We start from the raw sequence: 15,422 nt of genomic DNA, 5'->3' as shown, positions 1-15,422 counted from the left end.
TTTTGGGTTCATTGAGAACATGGTTGTTGTTCAATAATAAAATTAATCCTCAAAATACAACTTGCCTAATAATTCTGCACTCCCTGTATATATGAACATTCTTCGCCAAGCTGAGTGATGGATTCCCACAGGAAAGACTTGCTTCAAGTCCTTGCCATTTAAGATATGATCTAGCAAAGATCCTAGATCCCTGTTATTTGTCTTAATATTTTTACCAGTCACATATGTAAAAATAGTCCACTCACATGTATTATTAAGCTTGTAATGCTTTATATTAACTCTATATATAATCATTTGCATGTATCATTGTGTTTATTTACTTATATAAGTTTATAACCAATAAACCTGTATAATGCAGAACTACATGGTTTATCATTAACGTCATCTCACGTCAAAAATAACTTATTTATCTGAGGAAATAGTCTGACTCAGATGTGAATTGTATCAATTAGGGGGGTCTACAATTCACCAGGTCATGATTAAGAATTTATGACAATTTTATTTTTTATGGTTAATTATTTTTCTGACCATAATTAATCATTCTTGATTGAATTATTACTTCCCGACAATACTATCAATCTTAGTGACAGGTCGGAGGCAGATAAGCTGCTCAAATATAATGGGTTTTATATACGTTTGTCAATAAAAGCAAAAAAAAAAAAAAAAAAAGGAAGAGACCACTGTGGTACTCAGCAGAAGTGGCCAAATCATTAAAAATAAAAAGATACCATTTAGGAATTATAAAAAAAAAAAAAAAAAAACAAGGATGGCAGGCAAATTTATAAGATTAGGCAGAGAGTCAAAACAAATTATAAGAACTTCTAAAGCACAGGCAGAAGAGAATTAGCTCAGTGAAAAAAAGGTGATAAGACATTCTTCAGATACATAAATGAAAAAAGGAAACTAAAACAAGGAATTACCAAATTAAAAACAAAACACGGAAGGTATATGGAAGATGATAAAGAACTAGCTGACTGCCTCAATGAATACTTCTGTTCAGTTTTTACAAAGGAAAAGGACCTCAGTTAGGAAGACTAATTAATCTACTGATGCATGTGTCTTTACAGAGAAAGAGGTTCTAAGTCAGCTGTCTAAAATTAATACAAATAAGTCACAGGGGCCTGATGGGATACACCCAAAGCTAATAAAAGAGCTTAGCGGTGAACTAGCAAAACCATTAACAGATTTATTTTACCAATCACTGGTAACAGGAGTCGTCCCAGAAGATTGGAAATTAGCAAATATTGTGCCCATTCACAAGAAAGGTAGTAGGGAGGAATCGGGCAACTATAGGCCAGTAAGCCTGACATCAATAGTGGGGAAATTAATGGAAACCATACTTAAGGAGAGGATTGTGGAACATCTAAAATCCCATGTATTGAAAGATGAAAAACAGCATGGGTTTACTTCAGGGAGATCAAAGTGCAGTAGACATTGCCGATCTAGACTTTAGTAAGGCTTTTGATACGGTCCGACATAGAAGGCTTATCAATAAATTGTAGTCTTTGTGCTTGGACTCCGATATTGTTGAATGGATTAGGCAGTGGCTGAGGGACAGACGACAGAGGGTTGTAGTCAATGGAGTATATTCAGACCAAGGTCTTGTTACCAGTGGGGTACATCAGGGATCTGTTCTGGGACCCATATTGTTTAATACCTTTATAAGCAAAACTGCAGAAGGCCTCGATGGTAAGGTGTCTCTTTTTGCTGATGACACAAAGATTTGTAACAGGGTTGATGTTCCTGGAGGGATACACCAAATGGAAAAGGATTTAGGAAAACTAGAGAGAGATAGTCAAAAATTTGGCAACTTAAAACAAAAAAATCTTTAGAATTTTGTTTTAACAATAGGTAATTTTCGGATTACACATTCCTGTTAAAAAGTTATTAAAAGGCATGTTGGGGGTCATTTATTATCCAGAAATCTACCTATATTAGGCTTGTCTCTGGTGCAATCGGCAACTTTTCCCCACTCATGCCGGGTCTAAAAAAGTGGAAGGGGACGAGATCAGCAGGCCTGTCTCATTCATCATTATCTATGCCAGTTTTTCTAAACACAGAAAATGATTTAAATGTAAGACAGCTAGGAAGCTGTTACATTTAGATTGGCGCTGGATGCGCCACGGTTATGTAGAGGCCACCTCCTCTTCATAACTTCAGCAGATACACTGCAAGATATAGGGGTTATTAAGACGGGCATCTAAATCGCCAGTCTGAATAAATTACAGATATATATTATTTGTATTTTTTTAAACCCTTTAAGAACCTTTAGCTTCACAGTGAACCCTCTGGTTTTCTCACTGAAAACAGGTGACTTGTATAAACTTTTGTTCTGGAAAGGCTGTGGACCTTTTGCACATAACTAGAGCGTTATCCAAATCCAGAACGCATTCTTCAAACCAAATCTAGGTTCCTTTATTATATACAGCACCCAATGTCCAAAGGATATAATCAACAATAGTTCAGAACAGCTCTGGATGAGATCGAAAAGCTCTCTCTCACTTTAGTAGGTTCTTTTATTCGGCTTTGAAGAAATTCTCTCCCTGGAACGGAACTCTGGTCTCTGTTGATTTCTTGTCCAAGGCTACTTTTATGGGTCTGTCATTTTGACTAATTTGACTGTCCACTGATCAAAAAGTTCTTGTATAAAGGATACAAAAGCTTCCTAAAATACACACAAGTACAACAGCTTTTCCCAATAAATGTAACAGTTCCAAGTTCAGGGATTCCAAAAACATGGGCGCTAATACTAACATAATGGTGTATGTTAGTGAGCTCTCTTGATGACTGGTGATAGAATTGAAGTGGACCAGCTGTGTCTGACATTTTAAATTTGATGTTCCTCAGCATCTGGTTTGTGGATGGAGGTTAATAAATATCAGGTATTTCAATACAACTTCTAAGGATTAGGTCATCCTTTTTAAAAGGGAACCTTTTCCCATGAAAATGCATTGCAATCTGCAGGTTATAAACCAGCAGATGCAGAGCAGATGTATAGTTTTATGGGAAAACTCTTTATGAGCTCAGTAGCCAATTGATAGGTTTCATCTGTGGTTGACAGCCTTCCTTGTGTACATACAGAGAGAGCTGGCAGTCATTGATAAAACTGCCCAGTTGACTACTATGCTTCTAAAGATCAGAGATTTTATGAACTACAATTTACAAAATTATATATACCAGAGGGTAAATTTAAAGGGGTCATTTCGTGATAAACAGTTATAACCTATCCACAGGATAGGCAATTCATGTATAATCATTAGAGGCTCCACTGTTGGGACCCTAGGCCAGACACAGCCGGGTGAGTTCAATGTGAGAAACTCATGTGTGGCAGTGTGATTTCCCATTCTGAATTCTCCTCCTCTGACAGAGACCTGGAATCTACAGAATTACGGCTTGTTCACGCAACCGTGCCATTTTTTGCCTTCCACAATTTGCGGAACGGAACAGGAGGCCCATTATAGAAATGTCTATTCTTGTCTGTGAAACGGACAAGAATAGGACAGGACTCAATTTCTGCGTATGGTTCCGTATACAGACTGTATGCGGAACGCAGAAAACTGACCGTAGACGGAACGCAAAATACGTTCGTGTGAACGAGCCCTTACACTGATGGCATTAGGTCAGTATAATTCAATAGATTCCAGTTCTTGCAAGGCAACAGCATTATAAATCATTATAACGCTGTGCAATCCTGTCACAAGAACAGGGATCAGCGAGCTTCTCGCTTTGAACTCGCTTGTCAGTGTCTGGCCCAACAGTTACTAGAGGAAATCCGTGACGATATTCACATAAATATTGATTTATTGAATTGATAGTGGTGGCATAAGAAAAATGAATGTGTAGTAGACAAATGATGACACAAAGATGTTGAACTTTTTTCTCGTTTAATAGTGACTTTACTGCAAAAAAAAAAAAAAAAATTATTAAAAATTTCCTGAACAAATGTTATCTTTGTACCAGCGTCAAATTTTCCCTCCCCTCTCTCCCTTTGACGCCCAGCGAGTGCCTGGAATTCAGACTTTACTTCTAAGGCTGCAAATAGTGATTAAAACACATACCCCCCTTCCCCGAGGTTCTTTGGTTCAACAATAAAAAATATACACACAAGAAAAAAATAAAATTACACAAGACCACACAAATATAAAAAAAAAAAAAAAAAAAAAAAAAAAAGTTATCCTTTTTAAAGCCAGAGTCATGTATCTCAACACTTGGCTCTTAAAAGGCTGAAATATTTAAAACAATTTAAAATAGAATAAAACTTTTACTGAGGTAATGATTTAGGTTTGCAACTCAGGCCTATAGAATGAGGATTTTGTCCGTGGCTCAAGACTTCCAATGGACAATCTATCCTCATTTTCCTTTTTATTTACTTTAGGACTCTCGGAAGGCCTCATGGCAGCTCTTCTGGATAAATTCAGTGTCTCCGTGACAGAGGTTATCTGGTATCTGAGGTATGTTCAGTTATAAAAAAATTAAATAAAAAAAAAGCACCAGTTACTCAAAATGTTTTATATTTCACGCAAATCAACGCTATAACTCTGGTAATCCGATTCTTCACTGTCCTGTACAGAGACAGAAAGAAGGATTTTCTCTAATACCCATCACATAGGTTTCAAACCTAATCGCATACCACTCCTCAGAGGAGATAAATTGAAACTCTCCTCTGAATGGGTTTAGCGAAATAAACAGATCAAGCGCCTGGTGCTTCAAGTATTCTTATACATAAAAGGAAATAAAACAAAATCTACACTTCAGAGGTAAAATAAACATTTTCAAAAAGTCAAAATATGCATAAGCCAGGAAGAGTAGACTTCTCTGTAGAACTACACAACTGCTGGTGTCTGTCACTACTTTACATTCCTAAAATTAGCAGCAGAAAAGTGAAACTTCTGTACCTGTTACAGAGTAACTAAAAGGTCTCCTCCTAAATTAACTGAAGCATTAGGAAAAGGTGAGGTAGACACACTACAGATGACAGTGACCGTACTGAGTGGATACAGTGGACAACACCCATTGACTGGCTTGCCTTCATGTAGTCTTTTGGGACAAATTTATCACCCATGAGATAAATGTTTATCTTTTCAAGTTACTTTTCAGGAAGAAAGGCAGAATAGACCTGGGAAGAGAAGACTAAATGTTCACAATTAAAGAGCTTCTCCTGGCTATGGATATTGGTGACCTATCCTCAAGATAGGTCCTCAATCAAACTGGTGTGGGTCTGACACCCAGCACCCCCAATCATCAGCTAATTCAGACTACCACAGTGCTGGAAACTATAGTGTATGGCACTGGTGGCAGACAGATCCATACACTGTTTAGTAGCCATGCCAGGCTACCGAAGCTTAGCTTCAGTAAGCAAGCGCCAAAAACAGAGCCTTCTGCTCCTGCTCACTGTATAGTTCCCGGTCCTGCTGGTGTTAAACCCCCACCAGTATGATACAGACAGCCTATCCTGAGGATAGGTCATCAATATATGTAGCCAGGAGAACCCCTTTAAGAGCTGCCACATGCATTAGATGTTGAAGAATCTCTTAACATGGCTGCAAAACATACCCGTTCAGCCAACCTTCCCAAACCATCATCTGCCCACACCCCTTGTTATTCATTTTCTTAAATATCCATTAGTAAAGATAATAATACACAATAATAAATGAAGCAAAATGTTCACAAACATGATTGAAGAAGCAATGTGCCACGACAGGCAACAGGATTGTCATAAAGATGGCATCTGTGAGAATGTGCTATCCAACCCCCCCCCCCCCCCCCTCCTTCTCCCACAGTGCTTTCTGGGACCATTTGGGCATTGTATACATGCAGTGTATAGATCCGGCTTACCCAACAGAATACTAACTTCAAACTAAACTGCCATACTAAGCTGATCATACGCGGAGGACCCATATTTTGGAAATCTAGCAAATATATCTTTCACATAAAAAAGCTAAAAGTTTTTTTTTCTTTTTCAAAGTTTTTTTTTTTTTTTTTTTTTTACATCTTCTACATATCACTTTATCTACACTGTTTGAACTCCTGCATTGACCATTTTGATATCAAATCATAATCCTGAATAAATGTGGACTGTATTCTACATGTTAAATAAATTGATATTCATAAATAAAGCTGATACAGTAGGATTCCTGAGAGTGAGAACATTAAACTATGTAACTTAAAAGTAAGCAACCTCTTCTTGGGCATACTCATCCAATGGTTTATTTACTTCACTTAAAAGGTCTTGAGGTTGCCCAGACCCCATGCCCAATGTGTGACCAGGAGAGCAGGTCAACATCAAAACATGACCTTGCCCATATAGGATTCGTTTGTCTGACATGTTGGCCTTAGCCCAATTTTTGCATGTAAAATGTGATGAATATTTCTAATGTCATTCTCTTAGGGGTCTTAATATATAAAAATGAAAGCATGTATTTGGGCTGATTTACGTTTCCAGGATTTAGTGCCATTTCTAATCTAGTTTCGCACACAGGAGAGAAGTATAAAAATATGAATATTAATCAGTCATAAAATTTCAGCTCCTGCACAGACCCTGACTGTATACGTGATTTTCTTTCCTAGTAACATAAGGAACATGATGCAACTGAAGCTATAGAGCGTCAAACCAAAACCACATCACATCAGAGGATACCAGGTATTAAAACATGAGCACTCTTAAAGACAGAGGATAGCTTAAAACATGCTCCTTGAACACGAGTGAACTATGCTAAAATCCAACACGTTAGCCAACTGTCCTACAAAGTGTCTTACTTTCTTAAGCACTTAGATTGTGCACCAACCACTGAGGGACAGAGAACCTGGTGCTTAAATTATACAGGGGACAGGAGTATAACAGTCGCCCCCAGCGTCCCCATGTACATTACATGGTGAATGCACAAGAAATGGTTTGCGGCCACTGATGAAACAGCAGGTAATAGTTTACCTCTCATTAAAAAAAAAAAAACCATGGGGAGGGGACAGAGAATGCAGGTCTACTGCATACGTATGCTCCCAAAATGCCATACAGTAGGCAAGAGCTGACGCTCAGCGGCAGGTTAATCACCAAGTCTTTGCCTAGTATTCTTCCTGCCCATAGATGAATTTGTGTAATGCCTTCAGAGAATGAGGTAAAATTCGGTTGTGAAACCTTTCGTCAAGGTGAGGTAAGCGGAGTTGAAGTCTTCCTGCAAGCTGAGGTAGGTACGGTTGTGTAACGCTTTCTCGCAGAGGAGGTAAGTAGTATCATCATGCCTATGCCCTCCTATTTAGAGGGACCAGCTGGTGGAGGGCTCAGCTCCTGGGGTTCCCCTGGAAGAAGTGGGGCTCTGAGACGCTTGAGAGGTATTGCTGCTGCCACTTCCTCCACTTTGCCCAGTGTAACCAGCAATTAAAGGAACAGGCTTCTGTGCATATAGAATGCCTACAAGAGAAAATATGTATTTACAAGATGTATGTGGCAACTGATTATTCTTTTCATAATTAAAAAAAAAAAAGTACAATATGAAGGCAAAACAGAATGTTAAATAAATTGATATTCATAAATAAAGCTGATACAGTAGGATTACCGAGAGTGAGAACATTAAACTAGTACTTAACTTAAAAGTAAGCAATCTCTTCTTGGGCATACTCATCCAATGGTTTATTTACTCCACTTAAAAGGTCTTGAGGTCGCCCAGACCCCATGCCCAATGTGCGAGAAGGAGAGCAGGTCAACATCAGACAAAGCTTTTAAACAATTAAGTTGGCCTGACTATCAGACCATTGCAATCGCTTGTCTGCTACTGATGAACTATGCTCAGGATAGGTCATCAATATCAGATCGGCAGGGGTCCTACAGCTGGCAACCTCACTGATCAGCCATTTAAAGAGAAAGCAGCGCTGCCTTCTTTTCATTGTTTACCTGTTTGCCGCAGCAAAGAGCAGTGTAGTTACAACTATGGCATCCCCATTCACATCTATAGGATGGCTCCTTCTTATTCACTTGAACAGACAGAGCAGTCCCATAAAAGTGAATGGGGACACCATAGTTGTAATTATACTGCTCGCCGCAATTGCTGTCAATCTGATACTGGTGACCGATCCTGCCATTCCAGTGCAGCTTTTCCACCCCAGCCATTGCCAGTCCCCACAAGACCAGAGGTGGCTTGGTCCTGTAATCACTGCAGCCAATCATGTCTCAGCAGTCACATGTACTTGAACAGCACTGACGTGTCATTCAAGCACACCTGACCACTGCAGCATTGCAGGAATAGCAAAGCTGGGGTTGGGTGTTTTTTTCCCACTTTTTAACCTCTCCTGACATGTTAGTTTTAGTAAGTACTTACATTTCACATGTAATAGCAATTCCGGGGCATCTGTTCTTAGAAATGTATGTTCTGTCATTCCTGTTTTATTACTTCAAGTTATGAATGAATTGCCAGCAGTCTTCAATAAAGGTCTATCTGGGTGTGACAAGTTGTGGGTAGGTCCCTGAACAGTCGGACACTGGCAGCACTGACTGGATAGTGTCAGACTGTGCAGGGACACAACCCCAACTGGAAACACCACCATCAGATCTTCCAGAAGGAATTATACAGAAATGGCACTAAAGAGTCAGAAGAATAGATGGTCCAGAAATACTATTACAAGGAGAATGCAAGCAGTTACTAAAACAGACACGACAGGAGAAGTTGCAGATACTCTTTAAGGCCCCATGCACACGGCCGTGTGCGGGCCGTGGAACCGCGGCCTGGATCCCTCCTGAGAGCAGGAGCGCACGGCGTCACTGGTTGCTATGACGCCGTGCGCTCCCTGCTGCCGGCACAGTACAGTTATACACTGGTATAGATCATACCAGTGTATTACTGTATTGCGGCCGTGTGCATGGGGCCTAAGGCTGGGTTCACAAGTGACTGATTAGCTACGGATTTTCTGCTGCATTTGTGCTTCATAAGCTGCTGTGGATATTGTTGCAGAAAAGCTGCAGATTAGGCACAGTTTTATTCTTTGCATTTGAAAGGGTGAAATCCGCAATTACCGTAAATCCGTGATACAAATTCACATGCTGCAGATTTAAAATCTGGACCATAAGTCAGTTTCTGATGCAGATTTTTTTCTGCCATGTGTGACTGAGAATTTCCAAAACTCATTCACGAAAATCCCCGATGGCTAACCCACAGTTAGTCACTTGTAAACCCAGTCTAAATGTAGGGGTGGGCGATATAAATTTGTGCCACAATATGGATTTTGTGCATATCGCCGGACCGCAATATGACCACGGAGCAGTAGTGAAGATCGGTTACCATGGCAGCCAGGAGTCACGCTACTGAAGTCCTGGCCGCCATGGTATGTTAGCGAGCAGCATTATACTCACGTGCGCCGTGGCTGCTCCTTCTTCTGTCTGTGCAGCGCATTGCTAATGCTTCCAGCATTAGCAATGCGCCGCACAGACCCATGAGAAGTAGGAGCGCCCGGCGGCCACGAGTATAATGCTGCTCACTAACATACCATGGCAGCCAGGACTTCAGTAGCGTCCTGGCTGCCAAGGTAACCGATCGGAGCCCCAGCATTACACTGCTGGGACTCCGATCGGAACTGCCCACTGCCACCAATGATTAATACTGGGGAAGGGAGGGGGGGGGTGGGTTTGAGTTACAAGAGGGAGGGGCTGGGGGGCGGATCAGGGGCTGGCTACCATGGTCAGCTCACTGCTGTTGTGTGCACAAAGCACAGGGCAGCAGGGAGAGTGTAAAGTCCTATTCACCCTAATAGAGCTCTATTAGGGTAAATATGACAAGGGTTCTAGCCCTTAAGGTGGCCAATAGTTATTAAATAAAATAAAAAAGTTTAAGAAAACAATATATCGCGATATATATCGCACATGCTTAAAATTATATCGAAATATAGATTTTAGGCCATATCGCCCACCCCTATCTAAATGTACAACAGACAGCTGTAATCGATGAGCAAACTGCAGGCAGACATACTTTGTTAAAGGGAACTATGTAAATACCGTAACACCGCTAGCTACGCTGTTTCCGTAAATCTTCAGCACCTTGCTGTGGTTTGCATACTCTTCCATTATTTATTCTGGGAGTTACAGAAACGGGTGTTCAACGGGATCAGATGTCGTTTCCAGCCACACTCACACGCCATTTACTGGCTATGAAAAAACGCGACGGGAATACCACTCAAATTTTTTTTTTCCTTCTTGTAGTGAATATGACATCAGAAACCGGGGACGCACATTTTTTGGATGCCCCCCTAGCATAAGTAAACAAGATCTGGCTGCCCCAAACGTTACTGCACTGTACGGCAGGGGCATTTACTAAAGTCTTTACGCCACTACTGTGATTTTGCGCCATAATTTGCGACTTCTTGAGCTTCTCATCACTATTCTAAAGTGGCAATAAAAGGGGCAGGGTTTAGTGGGAGAGGAGGGGCTTTGTGTGGCCCAACAGGTTTACTATAATGCCAGAAGCTGGCGCAAGTTATAGCTGAAGTCTACTCCAGCCGCTAGCTGGCGTAGATGTCAGTTTCTAGCCCACAGATTGGAGGAGATGCACCTAACCTATTAATTAGACACATCTCACAACAGCGAACAGGGTCAAGACTGGAATATGGGAACATCAGTCTTGATATACACTCACCTAAAGAATTATTAGGAACACCTGTTCTATTTCTCATTAATGCAATTATCTAGTCAACCGATCACATGGCAGTTGCTTCAATGCATGTAGGGTTGTGGTCTTGGTCAAGACAATCTCCTGAACTCCAAACGGAATGTCAGAATGGGAAAGAAAGGTGATTTAAGCAATTTTGAGCGTGGCATGGTTGTTGGTACCAGACGGACCGGTCTGAGTATTTCACAATCTGCTCAGTTACTGGGATTTTCACGCACAACCATTTCTAGGGTTTACAAAGAATGGTGTGAAAAGGGAAAAACATCCAGTATGCGGCAGTCCTGTGGGCGAAAATGCCTTGTTGATGCTAGAGGTCAGAGGAGAATGGGCCGACTGATTCAAGCTGATAGAAGAGCAACGTTGACTGAAATAACCACTCGTTACAACCGAGGTATGCAGCAAAGCATTTGTGAAGCCACAACACGCACAACCTTGAGGCGGATGGGCTACAACAGCAGAAGACCCCACCGGGTACCACTCATCGCCACTACAAATAGGAAAAAGAGGCTACAATTTGCACAAGCTCACCAAAATTGGACTGTTGAAGACTGAAAAATGTTGCCTGGTCTGATGAGTCTCGATTTATGTTGATACATTCAAATGGTAGAGTCCGAATTTGGCGTAAACAGAATGAGAACATGTATCCAGCATGCCTTGTTACCACTGTGCAGGCTGGTGGTGGTGTAATGGTGTGGGGGATGTTTTCTGGGCACACTTTAGGCCCCTTAGTGCCAATTGGCCATCGTTTAAATGCCACGGTCTACCTGAGCATTGTTTCTGACCATGTCCATCCCTTGACCACCATGTACCAATCCTCTGATGGCTACTTCCAGCAGGATAATGCACCATGTCACAAAGCTCGAATCATTTCAAATTGGTTTCTTGAACATGACAATGAGTTCACTGTACTAAAATGGCCCCCACAGTCACCAGATCTCAACCCAATAGACCATCTTTGGGATGTGGAGGAACGGGAGCTTCGTGCCCTGGATGTGCATCCCTCAAATCTCCATGAACTGCAAGATGCTATCCTATCAATATGGGCCAAAATTTCGAAAGAATGCTATCAGCACCTTGTTGAATCAATGTCACGTAGAATTAAGGCAGTTCTGAAGGCAAAAGGGGGTCCAACACCGTATTAGTATGGTGTTCCTAATAATTCTTTAGGTGAGTGTATGTCCCTCTGTCTTTTTTTTTGTTCTGTTAAACAGTGGAGATAAGACCTCTGTTAACATCACTGAATAGCTGGCCAACCAGGTCTGAAAGATAAAGTGCCTGGCTTGGGTGAAATCTTAAGCCATGGACTGAGTGGTTCCTGGGAAGAGGAGGACGCATAAGCCTCTTCACCAACACCATATTTAACCTGAGTGCAATGAGTATAAATATATTTCAACTGTGTATATGGCTACCATCCAAGAAATCTTACAAATACGCTCCATATAGGGCTGCCACTCACCAGTGTACATTGTGCCATTTATTTCAATGGACATGTTGATGCTGCCAGTGCCCAGGTTGAGTGAAGTGTCCTGCCGGTCCTGAGCTGCTAGAAAAATGATTTAACACTTATTTAACATTTCTTAAGACTATTGAATGGGCAAAGAAGTGCAAAGTGGTCCAAAACTTGGCATGAACAGGGGGAAGGTAATTTTCACTCACCCTTCCCATTGATCTTTAGTTTCATTGGTATCTGTCTGGCCATGCTCAGTAAATTGTGCTGAAAAGCTTGCTGCATGAGCCTCTGCTGCTCTTCTATCAAGGTCCGAGATGCTCGCTTCTCTGGAGGCTCACCGGACTCCAGCCTCTCCTTTACTTGTTCCACTGAGGAGATCCGCATTCCTGTAGGAGTCTGCTGCACACTCAAAGACCCAGGGGCCATAGATAAGCGGTTTGGCATCAAGCTTACAGGGCTATCCCCTATAACAGAAAAATATTACCATGCAATTATATTTCAATGACTTCCTTCTTACAGGGGAAAAAAATCAGTATAAAGAGCAGGCGGAGACATCTCGTGATGGCACTTGCCCGCTCCTGCATGCAGAATTCTGCTGACAGATTCACAGTGAAATTGTAAAGAATCTCTGCCCACAAAATTCAAGCTTATAATTCACTATAAGCAGAGCTACACCCCTACTTGCCTTCACTGAATGTATTAATTCTCCGTCACTATTCTTACCGAAAAACTGCAGGTCGCTCAAACCATTGTTTCTACTGAATCACTGTGGTCAAATATTTCTTTTTTTGCCAAAAAATGGTGGCAATACTGCAGCAATGAACGCATCCTTAACTTTCACATTTATAGAAAATGTTGTTTCATTGTTTATTTTCTATGGGGAAGATTATTCTATACTTACTTGTCTTACCCATGAAATAACAGTTATCTTCTGGTAAAAAAACTCTGTTATTTCTCCTAGAAATGTCTAAATAAATGGACAACTCTGTGTTACTAGTTCGGGGAAAGTGGGGTCCCTACATAGTCCGACAATGGCCAATCAACAGCCAATTGATGGTGGTAGTCTGTGCAGTGACACCCTCCTTTGATCAGGGGAAATGGGAATGCCCAGTTGTCAATTTATTCCTACATTTCTAGTAGGAACAACAGAGGACTGACACAACGGAGAGTTCTAAGAAAAAGGTGTCCAGGGTGGTTTTGTTATCAGGTATGCAAGTACTGTATTGACGGGCACAGATATGTCAGGAGATCAGGAGAGGTGTAAGGTCCTCTAAGTTTTACACTAGACCCTGATGTTGCGGTTTTCCCTAGTTATTACACTGGAGTGAACCATAGGGGCTACATATAGACCAGTAAAGTATATCATAAAGCTAAGCATAAACACAACTTCACATTTACGGTAAATTCAAATGGAATTGATATGGATTTTCGGCAGCAGACTTCCTTGCAGAAAATTACAGTAGCAACAAAGTGGAGGAGATTTAAAAAGAAAACCTCATTCACATGTTACAGAAAATTTCTGCAGCAGAATGCACACCCTGCTTGATCTGCAGTGTGGATTTCAAGTCTGCGGCATTTCAGTTCATTTTGTGGATTCTTCTTGCATATTTCACCCTTTAGGGTACGGCCATAAGGGTCAGCATTTCAGCTGCGACTGGTGCAGATTTTGCTGTGGATTTCACCTTATGTATTGCAAATGGTGGAAACCCACAGCATACATTGACACATTGTGGATTTAAAATGAATTGGATTTTCTCATCACATGTGGATTACATTTTTTAAAATCTTATCCAATTTGGTGGTACTTTAAAATGTTGTGGATTTGCCATATGCAAAACTGCAGCATTTACGCCACATGTGAACATACCCTTGAGACTGCAGAGGGTGTGTATTTTGCTGCTGTTCAATTCCAATAGGTATATGTCCCACCTGGATGAACACACAATCTCAGGGAATATATTAATGATGACAACTTCATATCATAACCACAAGTAAAAAGGGCATTTTTACGCTGGTTTCAACGTAAATACACTAAAATTCATACACAACCTAATGTGTTATTGGAAGTTTAAAAAGAAATAGGGAACTTGATAAAAACAAAGCATGATAATGGTTCCCCATGTTCCAACTCCTCCTTTGCCTATACTATATATAAGGCAATGAGAATCTCGGAGTGCCGTTGTCCCGATCACCAGCAGGGGGAGCTAAAGAAAAGGATATACAGCAATCCTTTAGTGTACTGAAAGCTGGATAGGTAATAGGTTCTTATGGTGAGAAAACAAGTGATTATACAGGACATTGATGTTTAATGTTTGCTGGATACATCTCTGCAGCACTGACCTTTCTTCAGTGGAGTAACTGGTGACATGCGAGATGATGGGTGCACGCCAAGCAAGGACAGAGGAAGTTTCTGAGCTCCAAAGAGAGCGGTGGGCCCTGCTGGAGTTGGGGAGTAGTTAAAAGAGGTAGTGCCATAGCTGGGACGTCTGCCTTCTCTTCGGTTTCCATCTATCGCAGCTTGCAGCTCTGCTGGAGAGCTGAGCGATTTCTTCTCACACTCATAGAGGTAAAGATACTTCATGTATCTGACAATACAAAGATCCAGAATGAATACACCATGTGTGGGATGATCCTCCTCCACACCTCGTTGTTCACATAGGTCTGATCAGATGGACAGCTGCATGGAGCTGTTAACAATAACATGAAATGCTTTCTCTTCCTCTACAATTGGTCATTTTAGGATCTGAATGCTTTAAAGGGCATCTGTCAGCAGATTTGTACCTATGACACTGGCTGACCTGTTACATGTGCACTTGGCAGCTGAAGGCGTCTGTGTTGGTCCCATGTTCATATGAGCCTGCACTGCTGAGGAAAATGATGTTTTTTTATGTATGCAAATGAGCTTCTAGGAGTAACAGGGGCGTTGCCATTACACGTAGAAGCTCAGTTCTAACTGGAACTGCCATGTCCCCTGCAATTTAATTGACGGGATCAGGCAGTGAAATCATCATCATACCTGGTGTTGTCAGAGTGAAGAAGGTGCGGCAGTTGCTGAGAAAGAGGAGCCTCTACATGTAATGGCAACACCTCCATTGCTCCTAGAAGCTAAATTTGCATATATTAAAACTTCATTTTTCTCACCAATGCAGGCACATATGAACATGGGACCAACACAGATGCCATCGGCTGCCAAGTACACATGTAACAGGTCAGCCAGTTTCATAGGTACAAATCTGCTGTCAGATGCCCTTTAAAGGCATTGTCCTGTTTTTGGATATTGATGTTCTATCATCAGGATAGGTCATTAATATGAGATCAGCAGGGAT

At 41.2% G+C, this 15,422-nt stretch overlaps 1 protein-coding gene across 2 annotated transcripts in view; it reads right to left on the bottom strand.

Annotated features, from left to right (window-relative positions):
• Window positions 1-5,791: 5,791 nt before the first annotated feature.
• Window positions 5,792-15,422, bottom strand: part of ARID3B (AT-rich interaction domain 3B) — a 49,358-nt gene continuing 39,727 nt past the window's right edge. The window contains exons 6-9 of one of the 2 annotated variants that reach the window (XM_044279539.1): window positions 14,437-14,681; window positions 12,303-12,560; window positions 12,103-12,189; window positions 5,792-7,405 (exon numbers count right to left, since the gene is read on the bottom strand). In XM_044279539.1, the coding sequence (XP_044135474.1) occupies window positions 7,251-7,405; window positions 12,103-12,189; window positions 12,303-12,560; window positions 14,437-14,681 (745 nt within the window). In that variant the 3' untranslated portion in view covers window positions 5,792-7,250. The remainder of the gene's footprint in view (window positions 7,406-12,102; window positions 12,190-12,302; window positions 12,561-14,436; window positions 14,682-15,422) is intronic. The other variant, XM_044279540.1, reaches the window with a different exon arrangement.

The sequence above is a fragment of the Bufo gargarizans genome, chromosome 2, assembly GCF_014858855.1.
Source record: "Bufo gargarizans isolate SCDJY-AF-19 chromosome 2, ASM1485885v1, whole genome shotgun sequence".
NCBI lineage: Eukaryota > Metazoa > Chordata > Amphibia > Anura > Bufonidae > Bufo > Bufo gargarizans.
Note: the sequence above shows the minus strand (reverse complement) of the source record. Positions and strands in the feature narration are given on the sequence as shown.